The 15,361-nt window shown below is 48.0% G+C and overlaps 1 protein-coding gene across 2 annotated transcripts in view; it reads left to right on the top strand.

Annotated features, from left to right (window-relative positions):
• Window positions 1-8,230, top strand: part of ULK2 (unc-51 like autophagy activating kinase 2) — a 54,684-nt gene extending 46,454 nt beyond the window's left edge. The window contains exons 22-28 of one of the 2 annotated variants that reach the window (XM_040245870.1): window positions 350-558; window positions 2,328-2,506; window positions 2,877-2,995; window positions 3,297-3,454; window positions 5,312-5,447; window positions 6,017-6,105; window positions 7,104-8,230. In XM_040245870.1, the coding sequence (XP_040101804.1) occupies window positions 350-558; window positions 2,328-2,506; window positions 2,877-2,995; window positions 3,297-3,454; window positions 5,312-5,447; window positions 6,017-6,075 (860 nt within the window). In that variant the 3' untranslated portion in view covers window positions 6,076-6,105; window positions 7,104-8,230. Of the gene's footprint in view, window positions 1-349; window positions 559-2,327; window positions 2,507-2,876; window positions 2,996-3,296; window positions 3,455-5,311; window positions 5,448-6,016 lie in introns of both variants that reach the window. The other variant, XM_040245871.1, reaches the window with a different exon arrangement.
• The last annotated feature ends 7,131 nt before the right edge of the window (window positions 8,231-15,361 follow it).

Raw genomic sequence — 15,361 nt, 5'->3', positions numbered from 1 at the left:
TGAAAGTGAAAAGCGAAAGTGAAGTCGCTCAGTCATGTCCCACTCTTAGCGACCCCATGGACTGCAGCCTACCAGGCTCCTCCGTCCATGGGATTTTCCAGGCAAGAGTACTGGAGTGGGGTGCCATTGCCTTCTCTGAGGCGTATGCTAGAGTTTGTCTAAAACAGTTTAAAAGCAGCTGTGATGAGTCTGTGAAGGATGCCTATAGCCGAGGAATGAAGGTGACCATGGGAAGACTGAGCCTGTTCTTGGGCTGGGATGGGAGTGGGGTTTCTCTTACCGGTTGCCATACTGCCTGGTGATCACTAGGTGCTAATCACTGAGCGCCGTCCATGTCCTCTTTCCACAGGGGGCTCTAGCGGCTCCGGGGCCTCTCTGTGCTCCATCGGTGGCCGCATGTGTGGGGGCTCCCCGCCTGGACTGTGCTCGGGGTCTCCCCCTCCGGGAGCAGAGGCAGCCCCCAGCCTGAGACATGTGCCTTGTGGTGCTTCACCCCCCAGCCTGGAGGGGCTCGTCACCTTTGAAGCCCCCGAACTGCCAGAGGAAACGCTGATGGAGGTGGGAAGAGACTCTACAATGTGTCCTTTAAGGTTACAGTGAGGAGAGAATTGACGATGAGAGGGCAGAATCTGAGAGCAAGTCCCAGTGGTTCTTCCCATGACCTTTTCTATCTGAAACCTTGGTGGTGTGTTTTTAGAATTATGTTGACAGTGACACTCATTCACAACAAGCTTTGGTTCACAGGAAGTGACACATACAGATTTTGTATTCTTAATTCTTTTATCTGAAGTTTATTTACTACTTGTGGTGGTGTTGATTTAGTCGCTAAGTTGTGTCTGACTCTTGAGAACCCATGGACTGTAGCCTGCTAGGCGCCTCTGTCCATGGGATTCTCCAGGCCAGAATACTGGAGTGGGTTGCCATTCCCTTCTCCAGGAGATCTTCCCAACCCAGGGATCGAACCTGGGTCTCCTTTCTTTACTGACTGAGCTACGAGGGAAGCCCTTTTACTACTTATAGGACTTTTAAAACATAATCTTTTCCCTAAAACCATAACTTTTTATTCTCAAAGTTTACCTTACCTTACAGGATAAAAATGATACACTTAGGTTTTGAAAAATAAATTATAATGCCAACTGAGTCAGTAACTCTGAGAAATACAGCTTCCCAGCAGATTGGACAGTCACGTCCCTCCATGGAGCTGGTTCTCCAGGGAAAAACAGGTCATAGTGTGCAGCGTGCTGAGCACACATCCAGAATAGAGGTTAATGTTACAATTCCAAAGCCTGTGCCAGCTAACTCCTCGGCGTCGACTCTAGGCCATCTTCCCGTGGACTGCATCTGACTTCAGTCAGTGCAGATCACTCTGCACTTCAAATGAAAATGACCCGTTCTCCAGACCATCGAAGGCACTAAGTGTCCATGCTGGACCCCTGGGATTTCTGTTGTGTGTGGAGGGGCATTAAGTATCTCACATAAAATTTATAAAATATTGCATGCAAAATCTTAGTAGTGATTCCGTGGTAAGTTTAAGCTGTAATTTTGAAAATATGTATAATGTAAATTATGTTCTAGTAACTGTTGGAACATACAGTCCAATCTGCTGTTGCAAAGCAGGGAGACTCTCAAAAGTTGGTTCGTTTATTCTCCTGTCTCAAGGACACTGGTTTTCATCCCTTTTAACCATGGAAGGAGAGTGAGAAATTTAGTCTTATTTGAGATTTCAAAATGCATTGCTAGCTAAAAACAAATCTCAAAACAGCATTAATTTTAGAATATCCATTTTTAATGCATTGCTATTATGTCCATGTCTCTACTTCATTCTAACTAACTGAAAAGATCATGAAATTTAAAAGGTTTATTATTAGGAACCACTGCTAACTGAGGAACCACCAGAAATTTAAATAAAGTATCTCTGAAATTTTAAGCCAGTAGAATTCATGAGACTATCGAGAAGTGTGGTCTCATGTCCAGAATATGCTGAAGTGCTTCTATCTCTATCTGTTTGGTCATGTTTCTGTCCCATGTACATCGATTTAGTTCTCTGTTCCCTTTTTTCCTGGTGAAAGCACAGTGGCCTCATATCTTTGAGGCTGAATGTTGTGGCTGCTCTCATACATGCCACAAAAACACATGACACATCTTTGATTTCATTTGTGTTTATCTTCCGACTAGTTTTCTGGAATTTAGAAATTTCAGCCTCCTTTGATCATTCTGATATTGATACGTATAGAAAAATATTAGCAGTGGCCATGATTGGTATACAGAAATGAGTATGCACCTCTCCTTAACCTGCAAGTGTCTAAGACAAGTTGGCTTTGCCTTAGCAAGAACATGCAGACACCTTACGCCACCTGAACTCAATGCTGCTGTTCACGGAGTGTGTGCTGGACCTGACGGCTGTGCGCGGGGGGAGCCCAGAGCTCTGTGCATCCGCTGTCTCCGTGTACCAGATCCAGGAGAGTGCGGTAGTGGACCAGATCAGCCAGCTGAGCAAGGACTGGGGGTAGGTGGCCCCTGCTGTCCATCTCCTTCCTGCCCTTCATACACTGGTGTCCAAGCTGGAGGCCTCGCCACCCACTGCAGGTCACATCTGGTTAGCAAAAGTGTCAAGGAGTCTCTGAGTTATTTCAGTGCTCAATTTCACTGTGTGAGCCAAGACCAAAGGTTCTGCAGCCTTGATTTTAAAGACACTTGATTATAAAGAGATGCTACTCTTATCTGAGTGTACCCCTAATGTTAAAAGTACACTTTTTTCCACGCCGACCCTTCTCCTTTCAGGAGTCCTTTGTGCACTAAGAGTGTCAAGGTGGGTTGAGATGGGGCCTGGCCTGTTGGTTTGCAGGCTAACACTGTGCTTGCTGTCTCTGGGCCAGGCGGGTAGAGCAGCTGGTGTTGCACATGAAAGCTGCACAACTCCTGGCAGCCTCTCTGCATCTCGCCAAAGAGCAGATCAAGTCCGGGAAGCTGAGCCCGTCCTCGGGTGTGAAGCAAGGTAGGCTGGGGCATGATGAGCTCCTGGGGGCCCAGCAGTCCTCTTGATGAGGGGTCACTGTCTTATTAAGTTTTCTTCAATGGGAAAAGATGCTGGCTTCTCTGTTTTTAACACAGAGCAATCAGGTGCTTTGTTGTCAATCCTCTCTTGACTGAGAGAGAGGACATAGGAAAGAATGATTTCCAGGCACTTTTCTCAGTGATCATTTTGTGTCGCTTTCTTTAAGTTAGCAGGAAAGTTGCATGTCACCATGACTCTGTTTCTGAAAGAAAACTGAATTCTTCTTTCAACTTTTTTCCAGTTGTCAAAAATCTGAATGAACGGTATAAATTCTGCATTAGCATGTGCAAGAAACTGACAGAAAAGCTGAATCGCTTCTTCTCTGACAAACAGAGATTTATTGATGAAATCAACAGTGTAACTGCAGAGAAACTCATCTATAACTGTGCTGTAGAAATGGTAACCCTTTTTAAGGTGTAATATTATACAGTAATAGTTTTGGTGTTTAAGAGCGTCTTTTGAATTGCACACGTGCTTGACATCATCTTTTTAAGCAGAGTTTATGCAGCACCACTCCCAAGTCCCAGGTGTTACGGTACCTCTTCCGGAAGGAGTATTTGGACTGAATTAACATGCAGCAAACATAAGCTGTGTTGGTTACCACTTTTGGTATTAGTAAAAGTTTACCATACCACTTAAAAATTGCTAACATTAGGCATGATCTAATCTTTTGATAGTTTGTATCTAAAAGCTTTTGCTGGATCTTTTTCTTCATTTCCCATTGTTTAAGAAATTTGGCTTAAAATGTTAGAAAAAAAATTCTGCTCTTTTACCCTATCTGCAAAAATTCATGTGCTCAGATTCCACAACTGACCTCAGTATAGACAAGAAGTTTAACCTACTTTGCCAAATATCTGGTTATATTCGTAGAAATAATTTGTGTTCTGTATCTCAAAAGGAAAATTGCCTGAGGTAAGCGTGAAATAGGGGCTGTTAAGTAATTCAGCGGAGAAGAACTTAATTATTGACCAACTTTATGATTTTTACCATACTAACACAATTGACCTTCCTTCTTGGGCCCAAATTTACCTGAACTCTGAATTGTACTGTTATATTATCCCCTTGGCATTTTTTTGAAAGTCGTCGTAATAAAAAGTCATATGAAAATAATTTTGGAATATAAGCTATTAATGAGAATAATATATATTATATTGCTATAAACTGTTGACATGAATAATATTATGCACTGTATCATTTTGTACCAAATAAAGAGTTCTTAGGACAGGTTTTCTCTTAAAATTTGTGCCAGGACTGATGTCCTGTCGTGAGGAGTGACAGTGCTGCTGCGTGCCTCCAACAAATCTCTCCTGGGTCCTGGCTGCCGAGCAGCTTGGGGTCACTCACTTTCGTGTAGTTCTTTCTTTCTCCCTCCGTGTCAGGACTTTGATTTTCCATATCCATTTTATTTATCTTACTGTAAGTGGCTTTGCTTTTTGAAAGTGACAGCATACTGACAGGTAAATAAGCACAGTGGATCCCTCACAGACTCAGAGACGAATGATTAAAGAGAAAATTAGGATGCTGTTGGGAAAACAAAACGCTTATAACCCTGTGAATGACACTGGGGAGGCCCTGCCCCCCTCTCCCACTGCCCAGCTCACTCCTGCTTCTCGTGACTCAGCCTCAGTGTCACTTCCTCGAGGCTCTCCTCACCTTCCCCTCCGTGATAGTCTGGTTAGGTGTCCTTTGAGTGTAGTCCACTGGGTACCATCCAGGGCTTCCTCCTGTGATACCGTGTGGCCCTTGGAGGACAGCCCACACCTTACCTGGACTGTGAGCTCGCCTTCATCGTATGCCCACTGCCCCATAAATTCAAGAGGTGCCCAATAAACGTCTCTGAGTGAATAAATCCCACACACCAGGAAGTCCTTTAACTGAAAGGATTAGCTGATAAATGGCTTTTAACATCATTTAATTATTTCATTGTAACAAAATCTGCTTTAATGAAATGCCAGGTTACTAGTATGGAAGTGTATATTTAAAGTAAACTTTTTATTGAAGTCAGATATGAGCCAGTTTAGAAGTGTTAAACCTTAGGAGTTTTGAGTCTCTGAGTTCAAGAAGGTTATGTTTGAATGCAGAGTTAGTAACTCTTGTCAAGAAGCTTTTTCTTTATATCACTCACCCAGTAAGTTATATCATTTTGTCAAAATGTATTAATTTTAGAGAGATTACATTTAAAGCTGCATTGTGCACATGGATTCATATTTTCTTGGAAAAACTGAGAACCTTCTTGTCTTTTTTCACTGGTTCCAGGTTCAAGCCGCAGCCTTGGATGAAATGTTTCAGCAGACTGAAGATATTGTTTATCGCTATCATAAGGCAGCCCTTCTTCTGGAGGGCTTAACTAAGATTCTTCAGGACCCAGCAGACATTGAAAACATCCAGAGATGTGAGTTGACTTGGAAAGTAGTGTGTTTGCTGATTGCATCTCCTCATCTTCTCCTGGCGCAGCAGGAAGACCCTGGGGTGTGCAGTGCCCTGCCCAAGGGGGTTGCATCTTGGTTTCCCAGCCTTGGGCTAGTCACATTCCCCTTCCGTGGCCTCAGTTTCTTCTTCTGTGAGATGAGGGACAAGGCCTGCCTTGCAGAGCTGTTGTGAGGAGTAGATATGAGGCTTGTGAAGAGCAGATAAGGAGGTGGTGGGCCTCTTGGAGGAGGTGTGGTCATCCACATTCTGAAGAGCAACCAGGGACTGGCAGTTCTATACTTATTTGCAGTTTTGAGCAAACTAGCTGTTAAAATCTACATGTTCTTCGTTTGACTTGCTAATCTAGCTTTTACACCGTGCAGCACTAAGCTAGACAATTACCAGGCAGAAAGAAGAAAAAGCACTAGAACTGTTAACTTTGGGGCAAAGATAGGAGAGAAGTGAGGGTGGAGGTGGAGAGATTTTTCTCAGTGGTGATTCTTTCCTCAGTTTTGAAATATTAATGGCATTTATCATGGATTTTATTTCTAGATAAATCTAGTATTGAAAGAAGATTGTCAGCACTCTGCTATAGCACCTCAGCCTTGTGAGCAGCAGCAGGCCTGCCCCCAGGACCAGCGGTGGGTGTCAGGTGATGCCATTGGGAGCAAAGCTTGGGTCCTGTCGCCCCACTCTTATGTGGTGACTACCAAAGAGCACGCAGTGGTTTCACAAAGGAAAACCAATCCCAGAACTACATATTGTAGGAGGTCTGCCTAACCAGAGAAGTCACCCCTTCCCTTTCTCTTTATAGAAGCAGATGCAAAAGTGTTCCACTGGGCTTTCGGTTTGATTTCGGTAAATAAACATACCTTAGAACTAGAGTCACCAATATGGTTACTGTTAAGGAGAGTTAGCATGAAGTGATGAGTGGCTCTTTGTACTAGCCACCAGAGCACAGTGTGGGACTCCTCGTATTCACTGAGGCATGAAGTAAAAGCCCCATCTCCTCCGGGCAGTTCAGTTGTCGGGGTGAGTTTGTCTGAGTCTGAGCAAGCACCCATAAACAGCTCAGGAAGAAATAGCTTAAGAAGGAGTGAAAGATGACTCTTGGAAGATATTGTGAAATCTTCAATTTGAGCTAACATGGACATATATTAATAATCTTCCAAAATCTTTCATATTGCACTAATTTATTAAAACAACTGTATTGGATTTTGCAATTTAAAACTAACTGAGGCACAATGGACTTGTTTAGAATATTTTACTTGATTATATATGCATACCCTTTCCAGAATTCACATGTAATCTCTCGTGGACTTTTCAGTGGTAAAGACTTGTGTTTTATGAGCCTCTGCATTTTCTTAACCTATTCATCTATGCCTACAGGTTTTCTCTCACTGATGTTTTTAAGTTGCTGGTTGTCTGCTTCAGTTTGCATTTTTTTTACTGTGCATGCATAATGTGCATTCATGCCTGTGACCGCTAGGTTTATTCGGGCAACATTGGAACAAGTGGCAGGCCAGAGATACACTCAAGAATTGCAGTAGGGCCAAAACAGAGTTGGTGACCTCTAGGCTTTTTAGTGATGTGGAGTTTTACATGAAGTCAGTGAAAAATGAGGTTTGTTTTCTCTTAGGATAAGGGGCGGCTCTCTCCAGCCCGTGTGCATTTTCCTGTTAATCCCGGCAGTCCACCAGGGAGCTAGTCATGGAGAATGTGGGCCCTAACGTCCCTCCAGAAACGGTGCCCACGCGGTCGATGATTTGGTTTCTTTGACTTACGTGCTTGGATACTTGAACAAACCATTCTCCAGTTTTAATCCTCTTAGATGATATCATCTAAACTTGGACAAATTGCACAGAAGCTCTTTGGCATTAATCTAATTTAGTGTACTGATGAAAACAAAAACAAGGTTTTCCTTTACTTTGACAAAGTAATGTAATTTTTACCTTATTTATCTGTATAAAATTCCAGCAGTTAATTTGAACATTTATTTATATGATGTTTGTATTTTTAGGTCTTTAATACGGTGTTTCTACCTCTCATTTGTAACTGCATGCGTTACTCATGAAACTAGGTAAAACTCACTGAATTGTGTAGTAGCCTTTTTATTATTGCCTGTACAGATGTATACTAAGATAAATAAAACTGACCAGGTGTTTCTAGGACAAGGCTGGGTCCCTATGACGTGGCTTGTCAGACCAACTCCTTCCTCAGTTAGTTTGGAGGCTGGGTGGTTAACACACATTGCCCCAGGACTTCAGGTTGTGGTGACAGTTCTGCAGGCTATGGGAGCAGGACTATGCTGGGGGCCCCCCTCCCCCAGCAGGGTGACAAGCACCATTACCAGTGATGCTCTAGTTTGTACCACTGTTCTGAGTATAAAGGGCAGTTTCTTGTATGTTCTCTCAGTTACCACCTAGGTTATCTCAGTTGATCCTCCAAAGGGGGTGGATGCATTCTGGCCCCTCCTTCCCTTTCCCGTTTGTTTTAAACACCGGATGGAATGAGTTCACAGTGAGGAAATGCTTGGTCTGCCGTCAGTACCTAGGGAGTGGTCTCCAAGTGCATTCTTCTTCTTGTGCGAGAAAAGTCAGGTGGTAGGTGGTGTATGTGTGAAACCCTGCGGTCTGAACAGCAGAAAACAAACTGTAAATGCAGGAATAATGATTCTGATTATATTTCCATTATCAAGGCCAATTGTTTTAAGAGATTTTGCCTTGATTATAGCAATAATAAACAAATGCTTTATGTTTCCATGTGTATCTTTTGATTTTTCTATCATCTATCTCATGAAATAGAAATGGACCAGTCCATACATTCATGGATTGACATCTGGAAAGTTATGGACCGTATAAATGCAGGTAGAGGAGTAATCCGCGAATGTGCTAGCTGGCTATTCCTGTTGTAAGAATTTGCCTGAGCTGGGCCTACGCTGGGCCTGAGGGATGATGCCCACACCCGCTTCTCCTCAAGAGGAAGAGCCAGAGTGCCCTTTTGTCCTTCCGCCCTCCCTGGGGTCGAGAAGAGGAGGCTGGAGAAAAGTTTACTGTTTGGGCTGGATGGGCTCAGTCCCCACAGGTGACAGGAGGAGAGTCAAGCTGGACACCATGGATGTGAAGTTGTTACTTGGCTCTAGAAGGCCCGTGAGGTGATGGGGGGACTTGTGCATGGGCCTTGGAGGAAGTCTTGCTGCTTCCGCCATAGCCTCTGCAAGCAGTCACCTGTTCTCACTGCGACTGAGTGAACTTGTATTGTTCCAGGAGGCTACCTGCTGCTGGGGAGCTTGGCGTCTTCTCTCCCTGACAGGCACCACCTGGAAGTATCGTGTCTGCTCTGCACGCGAGGAGATGACTCTGGCTGTGCCCTGAGCCCCAAGTCTGCAGCCATGGAGGCTCCTGAGTGCTGCTTGAGTCTCCTTGTTTGTCCCAGCCCTGGCGGGAACACTGTGGGCAAGGGGTCAGGATGGCCAGGTCCTCACACAAACAGAGGAGACTCATCACAGTGGCCCACCTGGAAAAGCACCCACCATGGGAAATGACCGGTAGCCCCTAAAGTTTCAGCCTTTGTGGACAAGGCAGGGCCAAACAGAGCATGGTAGGCCAGTACCCAGACTGTTCTGAAGGAAGGGGCCAAGGCTTCAGGTCCCCTTCCCCAGGGCCTTGCTTGGCCGGTTAGTAATCTGCCATGTAAATCTTTGTTGTGGCCGTTCAGTGTGTCCTTTTTGAAGAGCCTTTGGAGTGGATCTGAGTAAGGTCACCGAGCCCTGGGCTTCCTCTCATCCTCCCACTCCCAGGCTGTTGCATCTTGGCTGTTCTCTGCCTCCTTGGGTGCAGCTCTCTTGGTCTCAGACTCCCTCTTGCAGCGGTGGCCCCTTGACACAGTCCTTCCTCGCCTCTCCCTCCCAACAATCTCCAGTCTGGAGGCTTCTGTGAGTGGCGGGGTAAAAAGTCCCTGGTATGGACTGGCTGAGGGTCCTAGTCTCTGGGCTCAGATGGGGGGTGGATCTGAGCCAGGCAGTGGGGCTCTGAGGGAGGCTGAGGCTGGGGACCCTTCTCCAGTCACAGGCTGTCTCCTCATCGTGTCTGGTGTTCAGAGATGTGAGTCCTCCGTGGACTCCAGACACTGAAGATGTGGAATAAAATCTCATTTCTCAGACCAGTTGACCTTGAGCACATGTCAACATTTAAGAGGTCACTCACAGAGGAGCCAGCTTGTGACCAGAGCGTGTCAGACCAGAGAGGATATGAAAACTGGGGGATTCTTGGGAACAGATGCTTGTTACATAAGGGGCTTGTTTACTTCCACATGGGTCCCACCTTCCTTCCACATGGTCACAAACACATCATCTGCTCTGCAACATCCTGTCCAGGAGGCTGGACAGGATGCCCTGTGGTGCCCACTTGCTCCATTCAGGACTCAATGGCCAGCACCTTCAGCAGCTACTCAGCCCTGCTGCTGAGCTGCAAAGCAACCAGACGACACCTGAAATTTGAATATCACATAACTTCCATGTCACAAAATCTCTCTTTTTTTAATATCCACTTTAAATGTAAGAACCAGTCTTAATCTGCAGGCTGTTGTGTGTGTTCCTGGTGCTCGGGTGAAGCACAGAAGAGCCCGGCGTTGAGGTGCGCATGGTGGCAGGGAGAGGCCCCTGGGGACGTGTGCCCCCCCCCCGTGTGTCAGTTAACCTGGATGTGGACGGTCCACGTCCGGGCCAGCAGCACAGCCCTGGTGATGATTCCGACCTTAAACATTTCATGGGACGGTTAGTAAATACACAGGATTCAAAGTTTGCACAATTATTAGTTTTGGAGCATCTGGAGACACTTATCTTTCTGGTCCTTTGACAAGTGAGGCCCCTTTCACTCATGCTGTGTGGCCTTGGGCAGATCCCTCGACTTCTTGCAGCTTTGCTTTTCCATCCAGTGAAGAAGATCACAGGGGCACCTACTCATACGGTCCTGATGGGGAAAACGCCCCACAAATGAAGGGCACTGAAGGGCCTGAGGAAAACCTAGGAGCAGGGGCTTACAGGCCTACGCAGGTACCTATTCAGCCCTGCTCCCCAGAAGCCCAGCTCACTTCTGAGAGGAGCAGGAAGGCAAGTCCTGGGCCCCCTTCCTCCAGAGAAACCACCCCAAAGACCCCTGGGCCCCTCGAGGGGCTTGTGAGATCAGCCTTTCTCTTGAGAGTAGTGGGGCATGGCATCCCAAAGGAGAGACAAAAGGGTCTCCAGGGGAAAGGCTGCTCCAGGTCCCCTGACTTCTGCCTCCAGGGGCCTTCATGCTCCTGTGTTGAGGACAGCCCTGAAGGGGCTTCTGTGGGTGAGAATGGCCAGGCCTCCAGCCAACAGGGTGCAGAAGGAACAACTCTTGAGTTGCTGTACACTTGGATTTAGGGGTGACTCCCTGGAGTGGAGGGAGGAGGGGTCTTTGTGAGGCAGGGTCTAGGGGAGGCATCACCTCTTCTGTGAGGTGTGTCCTAGGCCAGAGGCTGATGGATAAATTTCAAGAAACTGCAATGTTTGACTTCAAAGTTGGTCTCTTCCTACTTACACACCTGCCATGCTGGGACTGCAGCAATGCAAGGCTTGACTGCTCTCACGGGGTGTGCCTTTCAGACAGGACCGATAACCATATGGCGAGTGCAGTGAATGCCATGAAAGAGAGAGGGACAGTGTCATTGCTGTGGGCAGGCTCATGGTGGGGGTGATGGAGCCAAAGTCAGGAAAAGATGAGTAGCCATTGCCCAGGTTAAGGAAGGAGGGGAGGGTGTTCTGAGAGCGGGACTAGCCTGTGCAAAGGCCCTGTGGCAGGGAAACCTGCCTTAATGGAGGCAGTGACAAGACAGCAGTCCTCTGACCCAGCACCATGTGCTTTTTGTAGCACAGTAACCAGTTTCTGAAATTACCCTGTTTATGCTTTCACTTGCTATTCTGCTCACCTCACTAAAGTGTCATCTCTCTCAAGCCAGGAATCTGTCTTGTTAATAATGTACCAAGTTCCTAGAACATTTCTTGGCAAAGAGTAGGTGCTCAAAACATATTTGTGGAAAATGATGGTGGCATTTATGATTTTGGTGATGGTGGTGGTGGTGAGGAGGATGATGCTGGTGGGTATGTGGGGGTGGTGGTGGTGATGTTGCTGTTGGTGGTTATGGTAGTGACAGTAGCGATATCCACATTCCAGGCAGATAGACACCGTTTGTCTATCTGGATGTCGTCACACATCCAGCAACTTCTATGTGAGCATGTATAGATCTCGCAGGGCCTGGGAGGGGACTGAAGGTCCTTGCTGACTCTCACGGTGGTCAGTGCCCACATCAGGAAATGCCTCAGGCAGGCTCCCTGGAGCCCACTTCCTGACACGCCCCCACAAGATCCAGATACAGCAATGACTCTGCTTGGGCACAGGGACTCTTTTACGCACCTCTTTGCACACGTGAGTGCATCCATCCTGGGATGGACACAGGCTCTTGTCACCGGCCCTGCCTGACCAGAGGTCAGTGCATCGGGTCAAAGTGTGCAGCTAGGAAGGCTGGGGAGGCCCCCTCAGAGCCGTGGGAAGGTTTGACACAGGCGGGTGGCCTGATTGCACTGGCAGCTTGGAGACAAGATGGGAAGCGGCATAAGTGGACACAGGGACACCCCCTGAAATGTCTTCAGAGGAGAAAGTGCCTGGTTTCTAGAGACAGGGAGGAGCTAAAACCCATGTGACTTGGAGATGAGCAGGATGGGGGTGTATCCAGGAGGGTTCTCTGTTGCTAGGAATTGTGTATGAGTTTGTTTTTGCTGTGTAACAAAACCACTCCAAGAACAGTAGCTTCACACAGTGAGCACACCTGATTCTCACAGTTCTGTGGTCCAGCTGAATGGCTCTGGTTGGCTTTGCATAGCTGGTGCTCAGTGGCCTGGGGGCCCTCACCTGTGTTTGTGGGTTTGCTTGACGTTCTGCTGTCAAGTGCTGGCCCAGCCCCATTCAGGAGTGCCTGGCGTCAGAGGACGAGCCCCGGACACTCACTCCTCAGCCCTGACTAGGGTCTGTCAGTGTCCCGTTGCCCGAGTCCAGGGTCAACGTGGGGAGTAGAGTCCACCTCAGGGGGAGCACAGCCCTGTGCGCCTGGGGGTGGTGGGGGCAGAGTCCTGGCAGCTGCCATGCATGGGAAGGACTCCAGCTGGTTTAAGCAGGATGGAATTGGTAAAACGCAAATATTTGTAAGAAAAATCTTGGGGAGGCCTAGAATCAGGATCAGGGCTTAGGACATGCAGAATGGATGTCATTGCACCGCTGTGCCCCTCGTCCACTGCTGCTCTGGGGGCTTGATCCTGTGGCGGCTCCACCTCGTGTGCAGAGAAGACCCAGGGCCACTTTGCACCTCCTGGGTCACACAAAAGACCCTGTTTGCAAGGCAGGTAGAGCTCGGGCCCAGTCATCGCCTTTGCATGGACTGGAGAGGTCAAGGGTAAGAATCTACACAGAAATGTGGGTGGTGTCCTGAGGGGTCAGGGCCTAGAAGAAGGGAGACCTGGAAATCCGATGTGAGGGGGTCTGGGGGTGGCCCATGCCGATGACCTAGGGAGCAGGCACACAGAGTTGCGTTTCATGTCAGTGGCCACCAGGGGGAGCGCCAGGCAAACCAGGTCGCAGATGACTCATCCAGAGGTGGACCAGCCATATTTCCAGACCCCGGTGCTGGCGTTGGCGCCAGAAGCCACAACCAGCGGCCCAAGTGCCCAGCGTGCAGCAGCCCTGCCGCTGACCTCCAGGCTGGCTCTCAAGAGGCCCACAGCAGCAAGCATCCAGGGTGGAGTGGTCACCAAGTCAGCACCCCACCTCCTGTGGGTTCCCCTTTTCTGTCTCATGCCCCCTGGACACTTCCCAGCCAAATCCTGCACGGGAGCTCGGCTCCTCACCGCGAGGGCCTCCTCTCTCAGTGTCTGAGAACTGACCAGTCCTGTTTTCCTGTGGATGATGATTCTTCTTTTTATAAGTACTTTGTGTCCGTTGCAGAAATCCTTACAAAGAACAAACTTTCCATCACCTCAGAGATTATATTAACATTTGGCTCATCCACTCAGATGACTTCCCTGTGTAAACGACATCTTTTATAAAAATGCAGTTATAGAAATTATACTGTTTAAAAACTTGTGTATGACGGTATTATGCACAGCTGCCCTTTTTCAGGATCTGAAGCCTTTTCTCGAGTGGCTGCACCTTCATTTATCTCACTGGTCCAAACCTGAAGGGTCTGAGGGCTGTTCTGATCTGTGCTGTTCATCAGCAATGCTGCAGTGAGGCTGCTGGCACCTGGCGGTTCACTCCTTCAAGTTTCCTCGATAAATTCCTCTGCTGAAGCCACGCCCGAACCCATTGCCTCGTGCCCCCACTGTTCTAGCCCATGGTTTCTGGGGTATTCCACCCTGTTATCCCTTCTGTGGCTTTCAGGGTGCCCCTCGTCAGCTGCACCCCACAGGAAACACTCCCACGGCCAGCAGACACTTAGCGTGGACGCCCCATGTTTCTTCTTTAGGTAAGAGGAAATTCTCTCTGTGTGATGTGATAGCAATGGATACAGGTCACGATCCATGTGTCCACACCCACAGGAGGTCAGTTCTGGGCTCTGAGCGGTGATGACGTGTCCACGGAGCTTCATCAATTGTGACAAACGTACCCACCGATGGAGATGTTGCTGGTGCCTGTGTGGGGGCAGGGGATGCACAGGAAGTCCCTTACCTTCCCCCAACATTTGCTGTGCCCAAAACTGCTCTTAAAGTAGCCTTAATTGTAAACAATGAAGTGTTTGGGGTATTCAGAAACATATAAAAATACTTAACACTGTTCCTTCCACCCGGCTTTAGAAATTATGTACACAGAAAGCCCTCGGTGCATTACCACCCCTCTCCTGGACTATTCCTCTCTGTGCCGCCAAAGGTCACCGCTGTCCAGATTCGGCTTGTCATCATTCACCCGTGTCTCAGCAAGTCCAGCCTCGCTCACTTGAAGCCAGAGCTGGTTCACATCTGGACCTGCTTCCTCTGATCCGCTGCACCTGGAGCCTCCACCCTGCCCGCGGGCGTGGTGGGGGCTGGCTCTGCCCTTTGTCCACCCCAGCACCTGCAACTGGGAAGGGGGATCCGTAGATGGTGCTCATGTGTTTGCTGCATTCCTGGGTCCATGTGGATGGGCTTTTTTTAAAAAAAAAAATTTGTTGTGTTAAAACCTGCAGGACATGAAGTTTAGCATCTTCACCGTTTTCAAGTGCACAGCTAGAGGCAGTAAGCATGTGCACACTGTTGTACAGTCACCACCACCACCATCTCCAGAACCTTCTCTTCCCAAACTGAATCTCTGTCCCCATTACACCCTCACTCCACACCCCTCCCCTGTCCTCCTTTCTGTCTCTGGAATCACATAGTCTGTCGTCCTGTGACTGGTGTCATTCAGCACAGTGCTTTCCAGGCTCATCCACATTGGAGCAGGTGTCAGGATTGCCTCCCTGTTTAAAGCTGAGTTAGTATAGTAGTGGTGCAGTGCTTTTGACCAGGCCATGCTCTCTGTAGCGGCTCTGTGGTCCCAAGGGCAGCTGTCGACCCCTCCCCAGCAACCCCAGCATGGACTCAGGAAAGTCTGCGTGTGTGCCAGTCCAGGAATTACCAACTCTCCAGCCCTCACAGGGGGTCCCAGAGTCTGAAATGCCCCCTCCCCTTGGGCTCCAGCTGTCCTTCCTTTGTGCATTCTGGCTTTTCACCCATGGAGACTTCACCCAGAGTTGAGGGAGAAAACTGACTCCCTCGTCTTCTCCAGCATCTCTCTGCCATAGAAACAGAAAACTAGAAAGTATAGCACTTGTAAGAGTTGAGGAAGTCGTGAGCCTAACGGGGCACTGTGG

The sequence above is a fragment of the Oryx dammah genome, unplaced genomic scaffold (assembly GCF_014754425.2).
Source record: "Oryx dammah isolate SB20612 unplaced genomic scaffold, SCBI_Odam_1.1 HiC_scaffold_8, whole genome shotgun sequence".
Classification (NCBI taxonomy): Eukaryota; Metazoa; Chordata; class Mammalia; order Artiodactyla; family Bovidae; genus Oryx; species Oryx dammah.
Note: the sequence above shows the minus strand (reverse complement) of the source record. Positions and strands in the feature narration are given on the sequence as shown.